Source organism: Cynocephalus volans, chromosome 10 (assembly GCF_027409185.1).
Source record: "Cynocephalus volans isolate mCynVol1 chromosome 10, mCynVol1.pri, whole genome shotgun sequence".
NCBI lineage: Eukaryota > Metazoa > Chordata > Mammalia > Dermoptera > Cynocephalidae > Cynocephalus > Cynocephalus volans.
Window position 1 is genome coordinate 92,487,328 of NC_084469.1, and position 24,375 is coordinate 92,511,702.

The 24,375-nt window shown below is 50.9% G+C and overlaps 1 protein-coding gene across 2 annotated transcripts in view; it reads left to right on the forward strand.

Annotated features, from left to right (window-relative positions):
• The first annotated feature begins 1,588 nt into the window (after positions 1-1,588).
• Positions 1,589-24,375, forward strand: part of TMPRSS9 (transmembrane serine protease 9) — a 29,431-nt gene continuing 6,644 nt past the window's right edge. The window contains exons 1-13 of one of the 2 annotated variants that reach the window (XM_063111277.1): positions 1,589-1,730; positions 4,775-4,902; positions 6,425-6,492; positions 6,607-6,782; positions 7,638-7,679; positions 9,944-10,057; positions 12,826-12,997; positions 14,273-14,547; positions 16,063-16,199; positions 18,650-18,968; positions 20,313-20,484; positions 20,931-21,202; positions 21,862-21,998. In XM_063111277.1, the coding sequence (XP_062967347.1) occupies positions 1,589-1,730; positions 4,775-4,902; positions 6,425-6,492; positions 6,607-6,782; positions 7,638-7,679; positions 9,944-10,057; positions 12,826-12,997; positions 14,273-14,547; positions 16,063-16,199; positions 18,650-18,968; positions 20,313-20,484; positions 20,931-21,202; positions 21,862-21,998 (2,154 nt within the window). The remainder of the gene's footprint in view (positions 1,731-4,774; positions 4,903-6,424; positions 6,493-6,606; positions 6,783-7,637; positions 7,680-9,943; positions 10,058-12,825; positions 12,998-14,272; positions 14,548-16,062; positions 16,200-18,649; positions 18,969-20,312; positions 20,485-20,930; positions 21,203-21,861; positions 21,999-24,375) is intronic. The other variant, XM_063111278.1, reaches the window with a different exon arrangement.

The window sequence follows — 24,375 nt, forward strand, 5'->3', positions numbered from 1 at the left end:
TTAACAAGACCCCCAGGTCTTCATAAGCACATTTGAGTTGGAGAAGTCCTGGCCTGGATCACCTGCCCCTTCCCAGGAGCTCACCTAACATGCAGGGGCCCATGTGGGTGGGTGGGATCCCCCTGAGGAAATCTGGGCTTCAGGAACACAAGAGGTGGGGAATAAGCAGGTCTGGAGGGAAGGCAGGGCCTCTGGTAGACCCAGTGAATTTGAGGTACAGGGAGAATAATCGTTTGATCATTGCTGAATCTGCCACGTGCTGCCACCATTTAGGCACCAAAACCGTTGTGAACGGCAGACAGTTCCAACCAAGGACGTGCTGGAGCTGATGTTATCGAAGATTACATTATATACGCTCACAATTTAAAAAGTTATATTACAGGTTGAGCATCCCAGATCTGAAAATCTGAAATCCAAAAATGCTCCCAAAGCCACAAGTGCTCTTTGAGAGCCGATATGAGGCTCACGATGCTCAGATCTTTGAATTTGGGATGCCAGGTATGTGCAATGCAAATGTTTTAAAATCTGAAAAAATCCAAAATCCAAAACACTCCTGGTCCCAAGCACTTCAGATAAGGGATCCTCAGCCTGTATAAGCAAAGGTCGTCAGCGCTCAATCACCCCTTCATGATCATTTTCCTGCATTTTACTATTATCTACGCCAGGGGCCAGCAAACTGCAGCCCATGGGCCATGTCATGTCGGCCACCTGTGCATGTATTTTTTTTGGGAGGGGGGGCTGGCCAGTATGGGGATCTGAACCTTGACCTCGGCGTTACCAACACCACATACTAAACAGCTCCCCCCCACACACCCGTTTCTATAGCCCTTGATCTAAGAATTATTTTTGCATTTTAAATGGTCAAAGAAGACTCAAAAAAAAAAAGGAATAATATCGTGACGTGAAAATTATATGGGATTTGAATTTCAGGGTCCATGAAGGAAGCGTTACTGGACCGTGGCCACAGGGAACGGTCCACAGTTGTGGGCTGGCTGCTTCCGTGCTGCGATGGCGGGGTGGGGTCCTTTGCACAGAGCCTGCAGGGCTCACGAGATGGAGATATTTACTACCTGGTCCTTTCCAGAAAAAGTTCTCCGACCCGTGGTCCCCGGTCCTGAGCTTGTCTGCGTCTGTTTGTATCTGCATGGTGGGAAATCATACAGCAGTTCATACTGCGTCTCCCCCGGCTCTGGCCAGTGGTGTTACGCGAGCGGCTTCACATCGGCCGCGGTGGGAGTATTGACACCACAGGAACTGGCAGACACGACACATCGGGCCCCTTCCCTTCACTGAAGCCTGTCATCAGACGCGTGCCAACACACGGCTGGAGCGTGACTTCTAGTGAGGACAGACACCTGAGGTGCTGGTGGTGGCCACGGTGGCTGTGATTACAAAGTGAGGCGAAAGGATGGAGAGAGCTTGGGAGGGTTGTTGGCTCTGAGCAGGTCACCCAGTCATGCGCCACATAACGACGCCACAAGTGTGACCCTTGCTTAGGGGAAGAAAAACGCCTTCGAGCTCTGACCTTGTTTTCTGTCCCTTTTTTGCTGGCACCTAGCTCGCTGTCCTGGTGTCTCATCTCTGAGCCATGGAGCCCACCGTGGCTGACTTACAGCTCATGCCCAGGACAACCAAAGAAGTCGCCGCTCCGGATGCCGCGTGCTGTCGAGTGGCCGTCACCGCAGTAGTGGCCACCTGTGTGGTGGTCCTCACCCTGGGAGTCCTTTGGGGTGAGTGGCTGTGGGATTGGCTGGGTTCACAAAATCAGGCAACGGCACAAAGACACTCAGAAGTGGCTCAGTGGTGTCCACGTGATTATCCCAGAATCAAAGGGCCGAGCGTCCAAGCGTGGTCGTGAAGGCTGACCCTTCAGGCCACTGAAGATAGGAGGGACGCAGGAGCCACTGTCAGGGGGATGGGGGATGGGGAGGCGGGTTACTGCCGATCGCAGTTTTCCCAACTGAAGGGGTTCCCGAAGGAAGTTTTGCAGCTGGAGGGAAGTAGAGACGGTGGAATGAACTTGTTTTAGAAAGATCTGAGAAATCTGAACAGTACCTAAAAGTATAGAAATGACCCGTCACTTACGTTCCCACCACCTGCGACCCACAGCTGCCCACACTGCATATTTCTTTCATTGTTTGAACAACAGCATCGTATTGATATTATTTAGCACGGGACATACAGAGCTGCAGCACGTCCATACAGCATAGGGGCTGCTGCTATAAAAACAGACAAAGGAAGCGTCTCCTGGGTTTGGATGGAACGATCCGCAAGTGACCTAAGTTTCAAAAAGGGGAATGTGTGTGCAGAGTAGCGGGAAGTGAAAAACTGCCTGTCTATGAGCATAAATAGTTTTCAGGAAGGAAGTTTCAGAGTCTGATTAACTGGTTGCCTCTGAGGCCAAGGCAGGGGCCCTGGGCCGCAGGTGCAGGAGGGAGACCTTGCACCGTCCGCCCTTCGGTATTGCTTGATTTTTGAGCCACGTGCATAAATCACACCTATTCAAAGATTAGGTTTTTTTCAAGTTGTTTCACAACCTTCTTTTCTCCAGCATTGCTACGACACCTGCTATCGTGTATTTTGCATATACTCACGACATGAATGACAGTCTGCATCTCTTCCAGAATCTTGCTTCTGCTCGTGTGTCATTTGTCCTAGAGTCCCTGCGTGTTGTGATCTAGAACATAGACAGGAATTCTTGGGAAGCACGAGCAACCGTTACAAATGATGCAGAAATGAACATGACAGCTCCTAGCTCCAGGATGTTTAGATTTAAATCATTCCTAAAACTAAATAACATTTAAAATTCAGTTCGTAGCCCCAGCAGCCACGTTTCGACTGCCCACTAACCACCCGTGGCTCGTGGGCACTGTTGGGCAGGGAAGATCTAGAACATTCCATCTTGGCATGGAGTTCTGTTGGACGGCGGAGACCTGGGAGGGCTTATGCTGAGATGACAGGTTTCCGACAGTCTTATTTGAAGGGCGTTAAAATCAACTTTCTTGTATGTTTTGATTTTTTCTTCTTTTTAAAAAAAATCTTTTCTTCACCCTTCTTTTATAAAATGATGATAGTAAGTGGTAGTTTAAGGGAAATGCTCCTGTGTGACAAAATAGAAAGGTGGCCGCCTTGTGTGGGTCCCCCTGATTTTTTATAATTTAATTTTTGTGGAACTTCTGGAACATCCCAGAGCCAGACACGTTTGACTATCGCCCTCTAGTGGCTGTGGGTGTGAAGTGCAATAAAATCTGGGCTCTGTGGGTTTGTGTGTGTGTGCGCGTGCGTGTGCCTGTGTGTATGTGTGTGCCTGTGTGTATGGGTGTGCGAGCGTGTGCACATGCGTGTGCGTGCGTGTGCGTGTGTGCACGTGCCTGTGCGTGCATGTACACATGCGTGTGTGCGCGTGCATGTGCATGCCTGTGCGTGTGTGCACGTGTGTGCCTGTGTGTTGTGTGTGTGAGTGCCTGTGCGTGTGTGCCTGTGTGTGTGCGTGCGTGCCTGTGCGTGTGTATCTATGCGTGTGTGTGTGCACATGCGTGTGCACGCCTATGCGTGTATGTGTGTGTGTGTGCACATCCTAGTGAGAGGCAGGGACGGGGCACAGGTTCACACCTGTATCTAGAAAAACAGATACATTCTGAGAACAGATAGTGTAATCCCCAGCAGGACCCCCTGAAGCTCCAGGAAGTCTCTAAGAAGCACTTCCAATTAAAATTTAAATTTTTTTAACAAATGAAAGTGAACATTCAGCCCCTTCCCAGACAGCTCAGAACTGTAGTTGGAGAGGTTGGGGAGGCTGGGTGAAGGGTACCGGGCCCTCTGTGCACTATTTCTGCAGCTTCCTATGAGTCTATAATTATTTCAAAGCAAAGACTTAATGAATGAGCAGCTGGGACACAGCACACGGGCAGTTCAGCCCACACCACAGGGTGCTAGTTTTTCTTTACTTTTAGTTTCTCAAATGAGAAAACAGACCATTTTTAGAGCTGTTTTAGAATATTTTTTGTTTTAGAATATTAGTTGTTTTAGAATATTTATTCTATCTATTGAACAAATGAATATCTACATATCTATCTGCATGAATATATGTCCCTTTAGGATAAATAGAACTGGGACCCAGCTTTCACGGTTTACTTGTTGCTAATTTCTTTTTTTTTAAATTTTGTAATTATGGCCAGTTCTTGTTAGTGTGCACTTTTGACAGTTCCAACATACTTTGGACCAACACTCGTGCTTTCGTGGTTTATGTGGTTGCTATTGTAGGCTTTATCTAAAATTTTTTGTGCAGTTGTGTACTTTCTGGTGCAATGTTTCTGACGGTTAGAAATTCGTGTTTTCCGGAGGGTGGCCTCAGGGGACATTGGCCCTAGGTCACCCGGCTCTGATTATGCCTCTGTAATATTTAGTGTCCCCTTCCCAGGGAGGAGGTGGGACTGTCCTTCCATGGTCACGTGAGCGGACACTGCAAATGAGACACGAAGGAGCAGGACCTATTCCAGCCCTCACAGAAAATTTGGGGACATTTGGGGCCCGCTCAGTTCAGTGTTTACCAGCCTTATGCTGTACCTGGGGGCCTTTGAGTAAGTGACCATAGAATTCATCACCAAACCAGGACACTTTGGAAGTCACCCATCCCACATGTGTTGGGCGCGATCAGACCCCAGGGTGGCATAGGAGCAGAGAGGCCGGGGCCTTCGGTGGCAGGCTCAGCCGAGCCCTGAGCCCTGGGCCCCCGCGGCCGGGCTCTCTCACGGGGCCCTGGTCTCGTCCGCAGCCCTCCTCTCTACACAGGGCGTCCGCGTGGAACACACGGCCGAGCTGCAAGGGGTCCGCTATGCCAGCAGCTTGCAGCAGGTGACCTCGGACTACTACCGCACGCTGACGCCCGCTCTGGAGACGCTGGTGAGGGCAGCCTGCCTTTGGGGGCCAGATGGACAAAGGGGCAACTTGGGGGCTCTGACCTGGAGGAGCTTCCCATGCTGGAGGATGGAGAGCAGGAGGCGGGAGCCAAGTGGGGGCCGCAGCCTAGCAGGGCTCTGGGACAGGGTGGTGGAGCCGTGGGACACACAGGTTGAGGCCAGGGTGGCCAGGCTGGTGCACGCAGGGGAGAGTTGTGTCCTGTGGGGACTGACGCATGCAGGACTTGCAGGCCACGTGCGGAGGTTCTCGGCTTTGCTCTAGCGGAGAAGTCAGAACCTCACGCGCTGCTGGTGGGAATGGGAGATGCTGCAGCCGCCGTGGGGAACAAGCTGGTGGCTCCTGCAGAGGCTGAGCATAGAGTCACCGTACGGTCCAGCCGTTCCACTCCTGGGTGTCCGCCCAAGAGAAGTGAACACGTGTGTCCGCACAGAAGCCCGCGCGTGGGTGTTCACAGCAGCCCAGAAGTGGAGACAACCCATGTGCCCGTCAGTGGAGAAACAGACCAGCACAGTGGTCCGTGCACACCCTGGCATATTGCCTCTCAGCCATGGCCCCCACTGGGGCGGGGGTGAGGGTGGGAAACAGGCCACAGATAACGAGCATAACTTCCCTTTTTAAAACATTTTAAATTATGGTAAAATACACATAACATAAAATTTGGCATTTTAATCATTTTCAAGTGTACGGGGCCGGCCGCTTAGCTCAGCTGGTTAGAACGTGGTGTTGTAACACCAAGGTCAAGGGTTCGGATCCCCGGTCAGCCACCCCCCCCAAAAAAAGTGTACGGTTCCGTGGCATTAAGTAATTCACACGGTTGTGCAACCAACATCGCCATCGCCTCCAGAACTTTCTCATCTTCCCAAACTGACACTCTGTCCCCATCAGCAGTCACACCCCACCCCGTCCCCCAGTCCCGGCAACCATGAATCCACGTTCTGTCTCTGTGGACCGGCCTGTTCTGGACGTTTCCTGTAAATGGAGTCGCACACCGTGTGGCCTTGTGTGTCTGGCATCTGTCACTGAGTGTGACGTGTTCGGGTCCATCCCTGTGGCAGCGTGTGTCAGAGCCTCGCTGCTGTTCACGGCTGAGTGACGCTCCACGGTGTGGATGGGCCGCGCTGTGTCCGTTCGTCTGTCTGTGGACACTTGGGTCGTCTGCACCTCTCAGCTGCTGTGAGCAGCGCTGCCGTGGGCGTGGTGTACGGTGTCTCTCCACGACTCTGCTCTGGGTTCTTCTAGGTGTACACCCAGGAGTGGGATTCATTCCTTCTTCTGGCTGAATAATGTTCCAGAGGGTGGATATATCCCATTTTTTATTTATCCATCTGTGGATGGAACGAATTTTTATATGAATAACTTCAAAATGCACCTTTACTGAGTGTGAAAGGAGACACTTCTCCCTAGCACCCACCCCTCCCTGGCACCCTCAGCACACGCGGGTCTCCATGGTGGCGGCTGCCGTCGCCGTGGGTCTCAGTGTTGGCTGCTGTTGTTTCCGTTGCAGTTTGTAAGCAGCTTTCGGAAGACAGAGTTAGAGGCAAGCTGCGTGGACTGCACGGTGCTAAGTTACAGGTGAGTCAGAGCCTCCACTGGGTGAAGGGACCTTGGTGCACATCTGAGAGGTTCTGGAAGGTTCCAGCAGAGGGGAGCCCCTCTTTCTCCAAGGGCCTCTCCTCCTGCCTGTAGGGATGCGAACTCCAGCGTGCTGGTGCGGTTCCAGTTGCGCTTCCTGCTGCGAGCCCTCCAGCTGCTGCGCCTGGGCCTGGAGGAGGAGCTCTTGCAGAAGGGGATTCGGGCAAGGCTACGGGAAGGCGGCATCCCCCTGGCTGCCTACGGCACCATCCTGTCGGCCGAGCTCACGGGTGAGTGGGCCATCAAGGCTGACACACCATCAAGAGGAAGCTGGAGGGGGCTGCTTTGGGAGGGGAGCCATAGACAGTTGCATTAAACTTCAGGTTTTCAATGACCGCCCCTCCCGTGAAAAGAAAACACGCCCACATTGCTTTCCTGTCAATGGCACAGACCCGGGGTCGGCCACCTCTTTCCACAAAGAGCCAGAGTGTAAATATTTTCATGTTTGGGTCTTGGTTGCGACCTCTCAAGTCTGCTACCGCAGCACAAAAGCAGCGATGGAGGGTATGTGAAAGAATGGGTGTGGCTGTGTGCCGATAAAACTTTATTTACAACAACAAGCAGTGGGCCAGGTTTGGCCCACGGCTGTAGGTTGCCAATCCCTGCTCTAGAAATAAGAGTCAATGCTGCTCTCTAAAGGTGTATGGTGCCGTGGGGGGTGACTGGAGGCCAGACACCAGTTTAGACTGTCATGAGGTTATAAAGACTTGCCACCGTGACCTTGCTGTGAAGGACATTTATAGTTCCCTCCCCACCAGCCCCGACACACTGCTTTGGGTCTTAGTCACCTCTGCTCCAGTGCTATCTGACAGAACTTTTCTCGGGGATTGTACTGTCCTGTCCGCACTGTCCGATACAGTAGCCCCAGCGCCGTGGGGCTGTTGAATGCTCCACGTGTGGCCAGCGAGACTGAGGAACAGAGTGTTTAATTCGATCTCATCTTCATCGATTGAAGTCAGAATTTAAGTGGCTTCTGTGGTGCTCGGTGTGGCTCTGTGCTTTGCGCTGCTGGCTGCCCGTGATACATGTTTTCAAAGATTTCGCCACTCACTGAATGAGCTTCTGTCCTCTCTGCTTTCCCGCAGGGATCCATAAGGGACAGTTGACAGAAAGAGACTTAAAGTCAGGTATGTGCTTCTCGATGTCATGAGCTCCCCGCCTTCTGCCAGATTTTCTGTGACTGTGCTACCTGCAGAGGTTTCCTAAGGCTGCTTGCAAGTAAGCGAAGGAAACCCCGGGGACATGGGAGATGCTGGCTGTGGCACCAGCCTCCTGCAGAGCTGGAGCGGCTGCGAAGGGACGGCTCTCTGACTCTGAACCATATGTGGCCGAGCAGGGTTACGAGGAAACGGGATTGGTGGTGGTTGTTTTTGAAAAAGGATAAGTGTTGGAAATCTTGTCGTTTTTAAGATTTTGGTGACTTTCCTTCTAGACATCGCAATACACATGTGTGGATACATTCATTTGGCTTTGACATCAATGCTCCTCAACTAGGGGGGATCCTGCAACCCCCCGGGGAACACTGGGCCATGTCTGGGGACATCTGTGGTTGTCAAATCTGGGGGGCACTCCTGGCATGGAGTGGGTGGAGGCCAGGGACGCTGCTCAGCCCCTGCAGCGCCCAGGATGCCCCACCACAGAGAGTGATCCTGCCCCAGTGTCCACAGTCCCGACGGGGATAAACCTCGTTTTCCATAAACAGATCCTACGTAACCTGCTCCCTTTGCTCCGTACCGCCCTGTGGGCATCTTTCCGTGTCAAGACGGAATGTAGTGTCATTTACAAGGAGCGCATAGATTTCCATCGTTGTTTGCACCCCGGTGTTTTGAGCCCCCCTCGCAATAGACGTGTGCATTGTAACCTGCGTTTTGCTGCCACGATACACATGTGTAAAAATATGTGGTTATGAAATCCTCAACGTTGAATCGTGGGATAAAAACGTGCTCATCTCCTATCTCGAGCCAAGCTGGAGTGTTCTGTGACCTGTGGTCACGGCTGGAGCTGGTGGGGCAGTGACCTCGGCAGCTGGACGTTACTGATGATCAACACACCAGCAGCAGCCCCAGGAGAGGTTCGAACCACAGACACGCCTGGTCTTTACATGCAATGGCCATATTTGCTGCAGCTCATGAGAGTATGTGAGGCCCTGAGTGCAGATGTCCAGAGAGACCCTGTAGGAGACCTCTGAGCACAGGGCCTGGCCCTGGTTGTCTGGCACCTGGCCCTGGGGAGATTGGGGCAGGTGGATACTGGCTCAGAGCCCCACAGAGGAAGGGTGCGGTGCGGGTTCTGGGTTGGTTGGTTTGCGTTTGAAAGGCATGCTTCTGGTTGACTTGTTTGCTATCTCTAGGAACTAGTCAACTCTAGGCGAGGCTGTCCCTCCAGGGTCAATAAGACCCCAAGATATCCCAGCATCAGAATATAGAAAACGAGAAACATGACTAACACCATGTGTGTAGGGCGATCAGCGCATCCTGGCTCGCCTGGGACTGTGCAGGATTTAGTACTGAAAGTCCCATGTCCTGAGAAATCCCTCCGTCCTGTGAGTATAGAATACACACAGGATTACAAAGACTTGATATGAGAAAAGAACGTAAAATTTCTCACTGATCATCTTTTATATTGATGACATGTTGAAATGAAAATATTTTAGATCTCTTGGGTGAAATAAAATATTATTAGAAATGACTTTTCGAATGAACACAACATGGTCCATCCATACAGTGGAATATGACTCAGCCGTAAAAAGGAAGGAAATCCTGGCACGTGCTACCACGTGGATGAACCTTGAGGACATTGTGCTCAATGACAGAAACCAGTCACACAGGGACAAACACTGTGTGATTCCACTCACAGGAGGTCCCTAGAGTCGTCTGATCCACAGAGACAGAAAGTAGAACAGGGGTGCCAGGGGCTGGGGAGGGGGCTGGGGACTGTTTAATGGGGACAGAATTTCAGTTTGGGAAGATGAGAAAGTTCTGGAGATGATGGTGGTGACGGCTGCACAGCCACGTGAATGTGCTTGATGCCACTGAGCTGTGCACCTGAACATGGCTAGGATGGTAAATTTTGTTATGTGTATTTTACCATAATTTTTAAAATTTAATTTTACCTATATCTTACTTTTTAAAAGCATAGCTACTAGAACATTTGAAAGCACACACATGGCTCACATACATTTGTGTGCTCAGCCCTGGCTCCGGTGCTAATTGACATCCTTGTGTTATGTCTCCGTACTAATTGCAAGAAAGTTATCTCAGAAATACTCAATGACAAGCAAATATATAAGGGATGTTTTCCACGCTCTGGAGGGTCTAAGCGGAGAGCAGTATCTCGCTGAGACTGGGAATGGTGGAGTGAGATCAGGAACATGGTTCTTCTCTGTCCTCAGGCCGCTGTCCAGGGAACTCCTTTTCCTGCGGGAATAGCCAGTGTGTGACCAAAGCGAACCCGGAGTGTGACGACAGAGTCGACTGCTCCGATGGATCTGATGAGGTGCACTGTGGTCAGTCTGCCTGTCTGGCTTGCTCTCCAGTCCTTATCCCCTTGCCAGGGTCAGCTGCTAGCTCTGCTCTCTGGCTCACAGTGCACATCACATGTGGGCACATGGGGAGTGGGGCACTTACTGGAGTGGGCAGAGAAAAGGGAGAGGACACTGTGGTGTGGGGGAGAAACATGAGCAAGAAGCAGAAAAGGAAAAGAACAGGGTGTGTGGCACAGAGAGTCCTTGGGGGGAGTTGGGAAGAGAAATCAGGCTGAAAAGGTAGATTCTGGCCAAGCTGTAGAAAGCCACAAATACCAGCAACTGGAGCTCTGTCCTGTAGGTAGTGGGGAGTTGCTGAAGTGATTCAAGCAAGTGAAGTAGACAATTAAAATGCTGTAAGAGTTGTTAACATTTTTCTAGTGATGCTAGCCTCTGCAATAAGGTAAGAACAGTAATGTAAGTATTGAAAAGGATGAGGGAAAACTTTCATAAGTTGCAGGTGAAGTAATTGTCTGTCTAAAATGAATCAATAAGGCTGGACAGTTAGCTTACTAGGGGGGGAGTGTGGTGCTGGTAACACCAAGGTCAAAGATTTGGATCCCTCTAGTGGCCAGCCCCCCCCCAAAATAAAAAAAATGAATCAATAAATTGACTGAAAAGCTATTCAAAATAAGGTATTAAAAATACCTCAATATCCTCTCTCCAATAATGAGGAGAGGATAAAATAAATGTCAATATATAGATCAGTACAAGTATCAATACATTGTTTTGCTTTATACAAGTTCTTATTTTATTTATTTTTTTAAAGATGACCGGTAAGGGGATCTTAACCCTTGACTTGGTGTTGTCAGCACCAGGCTCTCCCAAGTGAGCCACGGGCCGGCCCTTATACAAGTTATTACAGATTAGAAGATACAATGGAAAAATCACACTTGTGATGAGTAGCAGCAACAAAATAAAATGTCAAGGACTAAACTTACAAACATGTGTCGTGCCTGTAATAATAATCATGTAATAAAACTTTACTGAAGGACATAAAAGTAGACTGAGCAGAGAGACACGCCATCCTATACAAACATGTACATATGAGAACTTTGCACTTGCAAAATACATTGTAAAGGAGACATGCATAGAGTCCGGATGTGGAGAATGACAGGAGCATGGGGGGTAAGGTGTCCTTGATGTACTGAAGTTGGCCACTGTGGTTGGGGCTCCCTAAGCCCAGCTTCAGGTTCAATGATTCGCTAGAAGGACTCACAGACCTCAGAAAAGCTGTTATGCTCATGGTCATAGCTTCTTACAGTTCAAGGAAAAGATGAAATCAGAGTCCAGGAGAGACCAGGCACGAGCGTCCATTTGTCTTCTGCCAGTGGAGTTGTGTGAACTGTGCTTATGCCTCCCAGGGACCACCTGTGACTACACACACCAAGTATTGCCAACCAGGAAAGCTTACCCACACCTTGGTGTCCAGGGTTTTGATGGGGGTTGGTCATTTTATGTTGCACCTGCAGAGCTGGGGCTGCTGTAACAAAGATCCCCGCACTGGGGGGTGTAAACAACAGAAATTTACTGACATCGTTCTGGAGCCCAGAAGTTTGAGATCAAGACAGGGCAGGGCTGGCTCCTGCTGAGGCTGATCGAGAATCTGTCCCAGGCCTCTCCCCAGCTCCTGGTGGCTGTGGCAATCCTTGGCTTGCAGAAGCATCACCCCGATCTCTGCCCCTGTCTTCACAAGGTGTTCTCCCTGTGTGCATGACTGTGTCCAAATCTCCCCTTTTTATAAGAACACCAGCTATTGGATTAGGGCCCACCCTACTCCAGCACATCCCCATCTTAACTAATTCCACGTGCAATGACACTATTTCCAAATACAGTCACATTCACATGTGCTGAGGGGTTAGGATTTGGGGGGCGGGGACACAATTCACCTTGTAACAGTCTCCTGCCCCTCCTGGTACCACGTGGCCCAAGGTCCCCACCAAAAGTCATATTGTTAGCCTAAACTCTCTGGAGCGGTCTAAGGGCCCAGGTAAATAAAGACACTGTTATCAGGCTGGATATTCTAAGTGCTTAGAGATTTCCTTCCAGGAGTTAAACAGGGGCCAGCCCTTTCTTTGAAATGTGCAGGGTTTGGACAACCCAGGCCTGCTGGGTCAACCCTTTACTGCATGGGCACATTCGCTGAAACTGAGATGTCACAGGAGCGGTCAGTGGGGGAAAGAGAAGGGAAATGACCACCAGGCAGCTACAAACCCAAGAAAGCGAGAACCTGGCTCTTCGGTTGCCGAGTCTGCACAACTCAGATTAAAGTCGAAAGTGCTGGTGAGGTTCCTGCCTGGCACCGAGCACATGGTCACGAACGGTGTGACAGGCTGGCTGCTTCGCTCAGCTGGTTAGACTGTGGTGCTGGTAACAGCAGGGTCCACGGTTCAATCCCTGTACCAGCCCACGAAATAACGACAACGAAAACCACATGCACAAACCCCACAAAACAAACAGAACCAGTATGACGAAGCGTAACATGTCGACTTCGAACTCAGGGCAGAGAAAAGTTTCCTGGACGGAGACCTTTCTCTGCTGCCAGTGGTGCGAGTGGCCGTGGGTGTTGGACCCGCAGGCCTGGAGGGCGGGAGAGACAGGGGGACCCCGAGAGGGTGGGGAAGGCCATGGGGGGCACGTGGCATCTTACTGGCCTTGGGGCCGTAGTGAGCGACTGAGACGGGCGTGCCGGGAGCCGGGCCAGCGGCCCTGCCTGCTCAGCCGCCCGGGCGTGCCCTGGTGCCTTCCAGAGTGCGGCGCGCGGCCCGCCTGGAGCTCGGCCGGCAGGATCGTGGGCGGCCTGGACGCGTCCCCGGGCGAGTTTCCTTGGCAAGTCAGCCTTCGCGAGAACAGAGAGCACTTCTGCGGGGCCACTGTCGTCGGCGCCAGGTGGCTGGTGTCTGCCGCCCACTGCTTCAGCGAGTAAGTCCCCTGCTCCGGGTCCCGCGTGGCCCCGGGGCTCAGGCCACAGCCCCGTCTTCCTCCCGCCTTCCCTCCCTGTCCGGGGACACCGCAGCTCCCAGTGTCCTCGGAGCCCTTGGAACTCTATTTCCTTCCTTCCTTTCGAATCGGAATGCGTCCTTTCTAAAATTTATTATTTTAATTATGATAAAATACACACAACATAACATTCACATCTTAACCATGTTTAGTGCACAGCTCGGTGGCATTAAGCACATTCACGTGGCTGTGCAGCCGTCACCACCATCGTCTCCAGAACTTCCTCATCTTCCCAAACTGAAGCTCTGTCCCCATGAAACACTCACTCCCCGTCCCCCTCCCCACCCCTGGCACCCCCCATTCTACTTTCTGCCTCTGTGGATCTGACGACTCTAGGGACCTCCTGTGAGTGGATCACACAGTGTTTGTCCTTGTGTGACTGGCTTATGTCACCAAGCACAATGTCCTCAAGGTCCATCCACGCTGTAGCACATGCCAGGATTTCCTTCCTTTTTAAGGCTGAGTCCTGTTCCACTGAGCGGGGGGACCACGTTGTGTGTCTCCATCCGTCTGTTGATGGACACGGTTGTTCCGCCTTTTGGCTGTTGTGACTCACGCTGCTGAGAGCCTGGGTGTACAAACACCTGTTCAAGTCTGTTTTCGATTCCTTCGATGCATACGCAGAAGTGCAGCTGCTGTGCCACACGGTCATTTGATATTCCACTTTTGAGGAGCTGCCACTTTTCCAGCGGTGCACAGCGGTTCTGATGTCTCCACATCCTCACGAGCACTTGTGATTTTCTGTCTTTTGACAACAGCCATCCTAATGGGCGTGGAGCAGTAGCTCACTGTGCCTTTGATTTGCATTTACCCTGGTAATGATATTTTGTTGACGCTGTGTTCATTGTCTATATTTTTTGCATTCATTTTGATGTTTTGAAAACATTGCATTGCCGTACGCTTTATCCTGATAACCGAGATTTTGGGCGCTCCTTAAATTTTGCACCCAAGGCTAGTGCCTGGTTCTTCTCGCCCCAATCCCAGCCCTGTCATATCCTGTCTTTGTTTAAAATGTTTCTACTTCACGCACCATGGATTCTTCCACACTTGTGATTTTTTTATTACATTGCTATTAATCTGGATCACTGAGTTTGGGGACACCCCCTTAAATTCTGCACCTGAGGCCAGCGTCTGGCCAGCCTCCCCCTACGGCCCTGACCCTGGGTGGACGTCTGAGCTGTGGCTTGGCCCCCACAGATTCCAAGACCTGACGGAGTGGGTGGCCTACGTGGGCACAACCTACCTCACTGGCTTGGAGGCCAGCACCGTGCGGGCCCGGGTGGCCCAGGTCATCAAGCACCCGTTCTACAACTCGGACACGGCCGACTTCGACGTGGCAGTGCTGGAGCTGGCCAGCCCCCTGCCTTTTGGCAGGTACATCCAGCCCGCGTGCCTCCCGGCCACCACGCACATCTTCCCGCCCGGCAAGAAGTGTCTGATCTCGGGCTGGGGCTACCTCAAGGAGGACTTCCGTAAGCATTTCCCCACCGGGGGACCGAGCAGAGGCCTCCCCACCCAGGCGGGCGGGGGGCAAAACACAGCTACTCCTCCTGATTCACAGACTCTGTGTGTGCAAACTGGACGACTTGCTGAAAGTTATTTGCAACCCCCAAATCAATGTGCATGGGGTCAGTCACAGACATGCACAGAACAGTGAAAGTTTTATTTTCCGACATGCACGTTCCCAGCTGAGGCGGAACTAGGTAGGCCACACTCTGCCGACTTGTTTCTTTCTTTATTTATATTTTTTATTGTTTTTTTTTGGTAATTTTCTTTTTGTTGTTTTTATTCTTTTTTTTCCCCTCTTGTTTCAGCTCATTTCGTGAACATGTGTCCTTATTGCAGTGTCTATTGTGTTAAATGTACAAGTGTTAAACTTTAACTGGTAAAAAGGGCTGGCTTCTTAGCTCTTTTGGAAGAGCGTGGTGTTGACAGCACCAAGGTCAAGGGTTCAGATCTCTGTACTGGCCACCCATACAAAAAATAAAATTTTGTTTTTAACTGAAAAAAAAAATGTTTTACTTAGTTTGAGCAAAGAAAAACAAAACAAAGAGCAAACATGATCCGCGAGTCAGGGAGCCCCCCGAAGCAGAGCAGGTTCAGGGAACTGCAACCAATCATGTGACCTGACAGCATTTGCAGGAAACGGAAGTGCAGTGTCGCAACTACTGGTTACAGCCTCAGTGGTTAATTGGTTACAGAACCTCCTGCAATTAACTAAGGCTCAGCTACTATAGTTAAACTCCATATTGGTTTGGTCTGTTAGGCTTAATGCAGGAGCCTAGTCCAAAAAAATAGCCTCCCCCAAATTTTATTTAACATTTGAGGACCACTTTTCTGGGACATTTTTGTGCCTTTTTGTTGTTGTTGTTGGTGATTGCACTGTTTAAAATAACCCCTGGGCTGGCCAGTTAGCTCAGTTGCTTAGAGCAGGACAGTGACACCAAGGTCAAGGGTTCAGATCCCTGTACCATCCAGCTGCCCCAAAATAATAAGTAAGAAAAGATAAAGTTTAGCAAGGATGGTGCTTGCTGCTGTGTGGGAACAGATTTCAGCAGGGCAGGACTAGAGTCAACAGCAGAACAGGGAGGGAACAGGCAAGGGCTGATGGCCGCCCAGCCCAGTGGTGAGAGGTGGGCAGATTCTGGGTGCATTTGGGTGTTGAGCTGATAGATTCTGAGAGAGAGAAGATGCCAGGCTGACTCTGAGTTTGGGGCCTGAGAAATAAGGCAGGCTGAGGACCAAGCAGTTTGGGGAATGGGTGTAAAGTCTGATGCTCTTAGGTGTCGGGGGGGGGGAGGGTTATCAGGGGGCATCTGGGGCATGTTAACCCTTTGCTAGTTTCTCATCTGGGTGCAGCTAGCAGCCACGTTTGCTGCTGGGGAAACTGAGGCTTGGAGAAGGGCCATCCTTTTAAGCCTCCTGGCTCAGGATGGCTGCCAGGGCTCCGGCACTCTCACCCTGCTTTTCTCTCCCTGTTGGGGCAGTGGTGAAGCCAGAGGTGCTGCAGAAAGCCACCGTGGAGCTGCTGGATCAGGACCTGTGTGCCGACCTGTATGGCCACTCACTCACAGACAGGATGGTGTGTGCTGGCTACCTGGATGGGAAGGTGGACTCTTGCCAGGTAAGCCCTGGCACCCAGACAATGCCCCGCCCGAGGCTGGCTGGGAAGGGCCCCCAGGTTTCCACCCCGTTGCTCCCCTCCACGGTCCCCCCTCACCAGAAGAATGCACAAGTGGACACAAGTGAGTGTGAATGCTGAGGGATGCGCAGAGGCACAGAGACTGAAGAGAGAGAGAGAAATTGCTGTTTGTTCCTTTCTGCTTTATAGCTGTATAGCTTGTTGTCGCAATTATAGTAAGACCTTTTTTCTATGACACCTGATTAACTCTTCAGCAATGTTCATTCTGCTACTCAGTGCTTGCATTTGGATCTTATGTCAACAATGACAGTTTTGTTTTCAAGGAGTGTCACTGCTTCTTTCTTCAGCCACCGTCTGTCTGGCAGGGTCCTGCTCTTGTTGCATGAACGCCGTTTCTTCCCCATTCCTCTGAGGAATGTAATAAGCTCCTACGGTGGTTGTGCGATACTCTAGGGTTTTGGTTAATTATATTTCAGGCAAATATAACTTATTGTTTTCTTTTGTCGTCGTCGTTTTTAATTTCAAGGATCCCCCGAACACTGGTTGATCCTTGATGCGATCTCACATCTACTGTGCACTGCCTCTGGGTGGGAGACCTCAGCAGCTTGTACTCCAGGACTGGATGTCCCTTGTCTAGGGACCAAAGACCTCCCTGTCTTGCTGATCCCTTGCTGGTCCCCAAACCCCTTTTTCTACCCCAATTTCTTGGGCTCCAGCACTCAGGCTGGGCAGCTCCTCCCCTCCGCTGGCCTTTCATGACTCTTCACGTCCCGCTTCATCACTGGCACGGCTGTGGACTCCTTCCTATTTTACTTTTTCATCGTACATGTTTATTGGGTATAGCTTGTTGTTTCAGTACATCCATGTGCTGTACAAGGATCTAATCGGAAGAGTTAGCTGGGTGGGGGCACGGGGTATCATCACAATCTGTGGTGATGGACATGCTGCCAGGATGGATCTGGCCATCACATCTTAGGCACAAGTGGTGACAATTTGCTTTGTACCCCATGAATATTCATAACCAATAAAAACAAAACAAAACATTAAAAAAAAAAAAAAAAGAACACTTAGCCCACGCAGCACCTAAACATTCACCATTTCTTTGTGGTTACGGGTTCCAGATCCCCCTTTCTGGCTATCTTGAAATACACAACATTATCAGCTGTTGTCGCCCTAGGGCACCAGAATTTGTTCGTCCTATCTAAGTGTAACTTTGTAACCTTGTACCCGTCACCAGCCTTTCCCCACCCCCGTCCCCCTGGCCTTTCCCTGCCTCTGGTAATCACTGTTCTACTTTCTATTTCTCTCTTTTTAATTTATTTTTCTTGATTGACCCATGATAGTTATAGATAATCATGGTGCACAGTATGACAACGGGGATACATTCACACTGTGCGCAGTGATCATGTCAAGGTGCCTGGCATCTCCATCGCCTCAAACATTTGTCACCTCTGTGTTGCGGACGTTTGACGAGCTCTGCGGAGAGACACAGGACTTTGCTGTTAACAGAGGAGACTGTGTTGCTAGGGAACCCTGGGTCCCATCCTCTCTCTACCATGTTGGACCCACTGACCACCCGCCACTGCCAGTCTCCAGAACCGCCGCTCCTCTCTCAACTTCTGCGAGATCAACCTTTTTAGCTTCCACGTATGACATGTGGTTACTTCTCTCTCAGTGCCTGGCTTATTTCACTCAACATACTTTTCTCCGGGCTCATCCATGTTGCTGCAGAATTTCATCCTTTTTCCTGGCTCAGTAGTGTTCCACTGTGTATATATACCATGTTTTCTTTAATGGACTCTCTTCTTTTTAGTTTATATCTTTGCTCTCATTTCTAAGGCCTGGTGGGTGGGAAAAAAAAGGGAGGGAGAGACTGCTAGATGTGCTCAGGTTACCACAGCGAAACCAGAACCTGGAGAAAATGTTGGGAAATAATAAGAAAGAGCTTGTGTTTAAGAAGGTGAGCTGGGTGCGGATGGAAGACAAAGGACAGCAAGACAGGACAAGTCAGAGCAGGTCAGGCACTTTGGGGGAAACGCTGCAGCTGCCGGTGAGACATCTGGAGGCTCCCGCAGGGCAGCTGTACTGTCAGCCTAAGCAAGTGGTGACATTAGCAAAGATCTACTGGGTTAAAGACGGGAGGGGATGTTGTTTATTTGGGTCAGGTCTTACACTGCCAGTGGTAGACCTGGAAGAAATCTTAGAGATCCCATAGTCCGACTGTCTTGTTTTGCTTTTGTTTTTTTCCCACAGAAAAGGAAACTGAGGCTCTGAGATGTGAACTATCAGTCCACACTTGCTCTGTGAGCTCGTGGGGACAGGGATCACAGGCGTCTTGGTGCAGGGCTCCTTTGATCTTGCAGCTCTGGCTTGTGGACTGGCTGCTGCCGGGAAGCCCCAACCTATCCTGATGGTGTGCCTTTGTTTCCTAGGGTGACTCAGGAGGCCCCCTGGTCTGTGAGGAGCCCTCCGGCAGGTTCTTTCTGGCTGGCATTGTGAGCTGGGGAATTGGTTGTGCAGAAGCCCGGCGTCCAGGGGTCTATGCTCGGGTCACCAGGCTGCGTGACTGGATCCTGGAGGTGACCACCACAGCAGGCACACCTCTGGCCCCCACCATGGCTCCTCCCCCCACCACCCGCAGCACTGCCTGGCCCACCAACCCCGAGAGCCCTGCAGTCAACACCCCCACCAAACCCACGCTGGCCCCCAGCACTGCGCCTCTTGACTTGGTCACCGCTCCTAAGCCACAAGGTATTTTCCAGGCAGATAGGTAGGAGTTGATATCCACTCTTGTGCAGGGTCAGAGATCGATTGGTCCTGGCTTTCTGAAGCACTTGGGGAAAGAGAGATTGGTGACTGGTTAGTGATGTCGGTCTGAGCACAGGCACAGATGAAGGTCACAGATTGTCCATCCTTCAGATCTGCATTATTTATTTATTTTTTTTGGTGGCCGGCACAGGGATCTGAACCCTTGACCTTGGGGTTATAACACTGAGCCTGAACCAACCGAGCTGACCGGCCAGCCCCGTCATCCTGATGATTAACGCTATATAGCTTGTCCATGTCCCTCCAAAACTATTTACAAGTATACGAGGGAACTTCAAAAAGTTCACGGGAAGATCAGTATTACCTTTCAATTCTATTTTTCCATGAACTTTTTGAAATAGCCGCGGATTAAGAAAGAGAAATCAAGGGACCGGCAGGTTAGGTCAGTTGATTAGAACGTGGCACTGATAACAGCAAGGCCTGGGCTTTGATCCCTGTACCGGCCACACAAAAAAAGGAAGGAATCAGGCTGTGCCCGGGCTGCTCACGACACGTGGGCAAAGATAAGGAACGTGGGCAACGCCGGCTCGAAGGATCGGGAGGCCGGGTCGCTCCCAGGCCCCGCTCCCTGTGCCATTCCGCTCTGTCCCTCACAGGGGAAACCTTGCTCTCTGAAATCTGTCACAAACATTGCTGTTTTGAGTCAGATCAGGAAAAATGAGATGCCCCATCCGTACCCCCATTCACGTTGACCCAGAGAAGCGACCTCAGTTTACAGCCTGGGTGCAGAGCTCCGGATTCAGGGCTCCGGCAGAACATTCTACGTCTGTCTTCGTGGTTTCCAGTCTGAGCCGAGACCTGAAGTTGACCCCATTACACGTGGCCCCGCTTGGATGAGAGCCGAGAAACCAAGCTTCATGTCAGTCTCCCCTACTCCCCGCCCTGTCCCCCAAGCCCACAATAACCCGACTCTTCTTTCTGGGGAGCCCTCCCAAGGGTCTTCTGGTGCGCAGACCCCCGGTTGCAATGAGCCAGTAAACCTGACGTTGTGGGCTGCAGGTCTGTGTGCGGGGTCTTAGGCTGACGGGGCCAGGACACCATACAATTTTTCGCTCGCCTTTTCCATTTATACCCCCAGCGGTGCCACACCCCTGCCGTGCGGCCTCGGGCAAGCTGCTGACACCCCGAAGCCTCAGTTGCTTCGCCTGTACAGTGGGGCTAGTCACTGCACCTGCCCCGGGCCTGTGTCCTGAGGCGCCTCCGGGCCCACAGTGCTCGCGTTCCGAGCAGGGGAAGATGCCCAGACTCCCCTCTCTCATCCCCTCCCAGAGTGTGGGGCCAGACCCGCGATGGAGAAGCCCACCCGGATTGTGGGCGGGTTTGGAGCCGCCTCGGGGGAGGTGCCCTGGCAGGTCAGCCTGAAGGAAGGTTCCCGGCACTTCTGTGGAGCCACCGTGGTGGGTGACCGCTGGCTGCTGTCTGCCGCCCACTGCTTCAACCAGTAAGGCCTCCCATGTCAGGAGCCAGCCCCTCACCCCTCAGATCCTCACATGGTCAGACCCCTGTCCCTGCTGGGGCCGCCACGTGGGCCACGGCCCAGAAGCCTTTCCTCCTCTAGTCGGAGTGATGGGAAACGGGACAGGAGGAGCCCCCAGGAGGATGGGGCTTGGTGCAAGCCGGCGCCGAGGCTTGGAGGATACACGGGGCCTGACCCGGTGCAGGGGCAGGGCAGCGGGCTCCAGTCCCCGTGGCGTGACACCCAGGCTGCACTTACCTTTGAGATTCACAAAGCCTTGGGGGTCTTTGTTACAGATGAAGACACTGAACTCCCAAGGGTACCCCCAGCCCTGAGGCCCCCCTCCTCCTGGTGGCCCTGGAGTCTTTCCCTGGGGAAGGTGGGCATGGGCAGTGGGCTGGCAGGCGCATCTGAGGCCCCTGTCTTGGCAGCACAAAGGTGGAGCAGGTCCGGGCCCAGCTGGGCACCGTGTCCCTCCTGGGCGCTGGTGGGAGCCCGGTGAAGATGGGGCTCCGCAGGGTGGTCCTGCACCCCCTCTACAACCCCGGCATCCTGGACTTCGACGTGGCCGTCCTGGAGCTGGCCAGCCCCCTGGTCTTCAACAAGTACATCCAGCCCGTCTGCCTCCCTCTGGCCATCCAGAAATTCCCCGTGGGCCGGAAGTGCATGATCTCTGGATGGGGTAACACGGAGGAGGGAAATGGTGAGCTCGCTGAGGGCAACGGTGGCTTTGTCCCCTGGGCCTGGTCAGGGAAGGGGTGGGACTGGCAACCCTCACCTGGGCCCTGAGCCAGCCTGACTGCATCGTTTGTGTCTGGTGCCACTGTCTGCATACTGTTCACCTCTCCATTTTGCCATGGTGCCAAATCCCACCCAGCACCTGTTGGTATAAATAAAGTTTTATTGGCACACAGCCACACTCATTCATTTACAGTGTCTCTGGCTGCTTTCTTGCTACAACAGCAGAGTTGAATAGTCTCAACAGAGACTGTCTGGCCCGTAAAGCCAAAATTATTTCACTCTCTGGCCCTTTATAGGAAAGTTTGCTGACCCTTGTGCTATACCATTCAGAACCCCCTACCCGCAAGGGTTAACACTTCCTTTGAAGCTTCAGAATGGCCTTTCTACAGGTTATCCAAAGCACTAGGGCCCCAGCCACGTGGGGACAGTGGCGAGACGCCAGGGCTCCAACATGGGAATCCTCGCTATGTGACTTTGTGTAATTTCTGCAACTGTGTGAGCCTCGATTTCCCTGTAGGACGGGGATAGTGCCTCTGTCTCTGGGTTGTTATCAGACCTAAACTGGGTATGGTTTCGTGATCGCTCTGTAAGTGGCACTTCAGGGCTCTCCTTTTCTGGTAGCTACCAAGCCTGATGTCCTGCAGAAGGCGTCCGTGGGCATCATAGACCAGAAGATGTGCAGTGCGCTCTACAACTTCTCCCTCACAGACCGCATGATCTGTGCGGGGTTTCTGGAAGGCAAAGTCGATTCCTGCCAGGTAAGCGTTCAAGGGCGGACATGGGGCAGGATGTAGATAAAACGCCTACACCTTTCAACCAGCAATTCTCCGTATATGGGTCTGGATTTCTCAAGACAGAAGGGAACGAATTTTCAGTGTAGCAGAGTTTGAATAGTGAAGACCTGGAGACATCCCAAATTGTTCATCAATAGGACACAGGTTAAAGAAATTATATTCCAAACAGAAGATGGGGCAGCAGTTAAAAAGTATGTGACAGATCTATACAAAACATGCACCTGCCGACTGGAAAAGATGTACGGTACGTATTAACTGAAAAGAGCTCATCACAAATTAGTCCGTGAATAACCACACTGTCCAACAGAGTAGCTGGTGAACCCCTGAAATGTGGCTGATCCGTTTTCAGGGGGAAAAACTGCTCCAGAACATATACAGGCTAGTGAGCCCTGACATGAAAGCCAAAGAAACACACAGGAAAAGAAAACTATAGGCCAGTCTCACAAGCACAGGTGCAGAAACCCTTCCTAAGACAGTAGCCAGTGAAATCCAGTAGGGTATGAAAAGGAAAGTGCGTCACAGCGCAGGCGAGTTGATATCATAAAAACGTTCAACACGGGAACACCCATTCACGTTCTTTCTTACATGAGTCGGGTGAAGGACATGAACAGAATCATCTTCAAAACCTCAGGGAAAAGCATCCGGTAATTTTTAACAACCATCTGTAAAGAAAATTTTTTTAAAAATGTAACCCCATGAAAGATTTATAACAGAAGCAAATGTCATGCTTCATGGTGAAACAAAAGTTCTCCATCCAAAACGAGGATGTCTGTGCTGCCGAGGACATCGGGACGAATGCAGAGAGTCTAGGAAAGAGAAAGGAGGTACGAGGATTTTACTTTATTTTGGTGGCTGGCCAGTATGGGGACCTGGACCCTTGACCTTGGTGTTACAAGGCTGTGTACTAACCAACTAAGCTAACCGGCCAGCCTGAGAATTTTTAAAATGTACAAAAATATAACTTTCAGACAATATGATTGTCTATCAAAAGAAAAAAAAAAATCAAAGAATCAACTAAGAAACTATTAGTACTCAGAGTTCAATAACAAGATCATCATGCAAAAGTCAACATTTCTTTTCCCAGCAATAGTTAATGTCATAGGAGAAATGAATCGTGTTTATAATTGTAACAAAATCTGTCAGGTGTCTAAGAATAGACAAACTTAATAAAAGTGTGTTCAAGATCTTCATGGACGGTTGGCTGGTTGGCTCATGTGGTTAGAGCGTGGGGCTGATAATACCAAGGTCCAGGGTTCGATCCCTGTATGGCCAGCCACCAAAAAAAATAAAAATAAAAAAAGTCAGAAAAACAAGATCTTCATGGAGAAAATTATAAAATTATGAAGAAAACAAAAAGGTCTGAATAAAAGGAGAAATAGACCATATTCATGGATAGGAAGACTCAATATTATGAAGATCTATTTCTCCCCAAATTACTTCTGTAAATCAGTGTGATTCCAGTCAAAATTCCAATAGCATTTTGTCATAGAACTTGATGAGCTGGTTTTAAAATGCATACAGCATTTAAGTCAGGATAATTCTGATCAAGAAGAATCAGGGGGATTTTCACTGCTAGGCATGAAGACATAAAAGAACCCCAAACAAAATAAAAAGTATCAGTGGTCTATTTCTGCATTAACAACCACCCCCAAAGCTGAGTGGCTTGAAACAACAGTTGTTTATTTGGCTTATGAATCTGCACCTTGGGAGGGGCTCAGCAGGGGTGGTTTGGTTTTGCTCCACCCAGCATCAGCTCAGGTGACTCACCTGGGGCCCACAGGGGTCGACTTTCAAGATGCTGCACTCACATGGCCAGCAAATCAGTGCTGGTGGTCGCCGGGAGTCTAGCCAGGGCTGCGAACTTGAGGCTGAAGTTATCCTCCTTGTGGCTGCTTGGACTTCCTCACAACATGGTAGCTGCCTTCCAAGCATGGGCCTCCTGAGAGAACAGGCGGAAGCTGAGTCACGGCTCATGACCGTGCCTGGAAAGTCACAGAGTTACTTCTCCTGTGGCCACTAGCGTGCCCATGTCCATGTGGAGAAGACATAGACCCCACCTCTTGGTGAAAGAGTATCAAAAAATCACATGGTAAGAAGAGCCTTTGAGATGGGACATATTCTTATAGCGATCTCTGGAAGATAGTCTCCCTCACATAGTAATGAAACCAAAGGCAAGAACAAAACCCAGACAAACTAAAAAGGAAACTGGAGAGTAAAAGAGCATTTGCCCCCAAGACTATGATAACTGACATGAGAGAGATAAGATAACTGCATCCATGAAACAAGAACAGGATGCTGTGAGGGGTTATTCAGCGGTTAAGAGAGAACTCTTAGAGGAAGG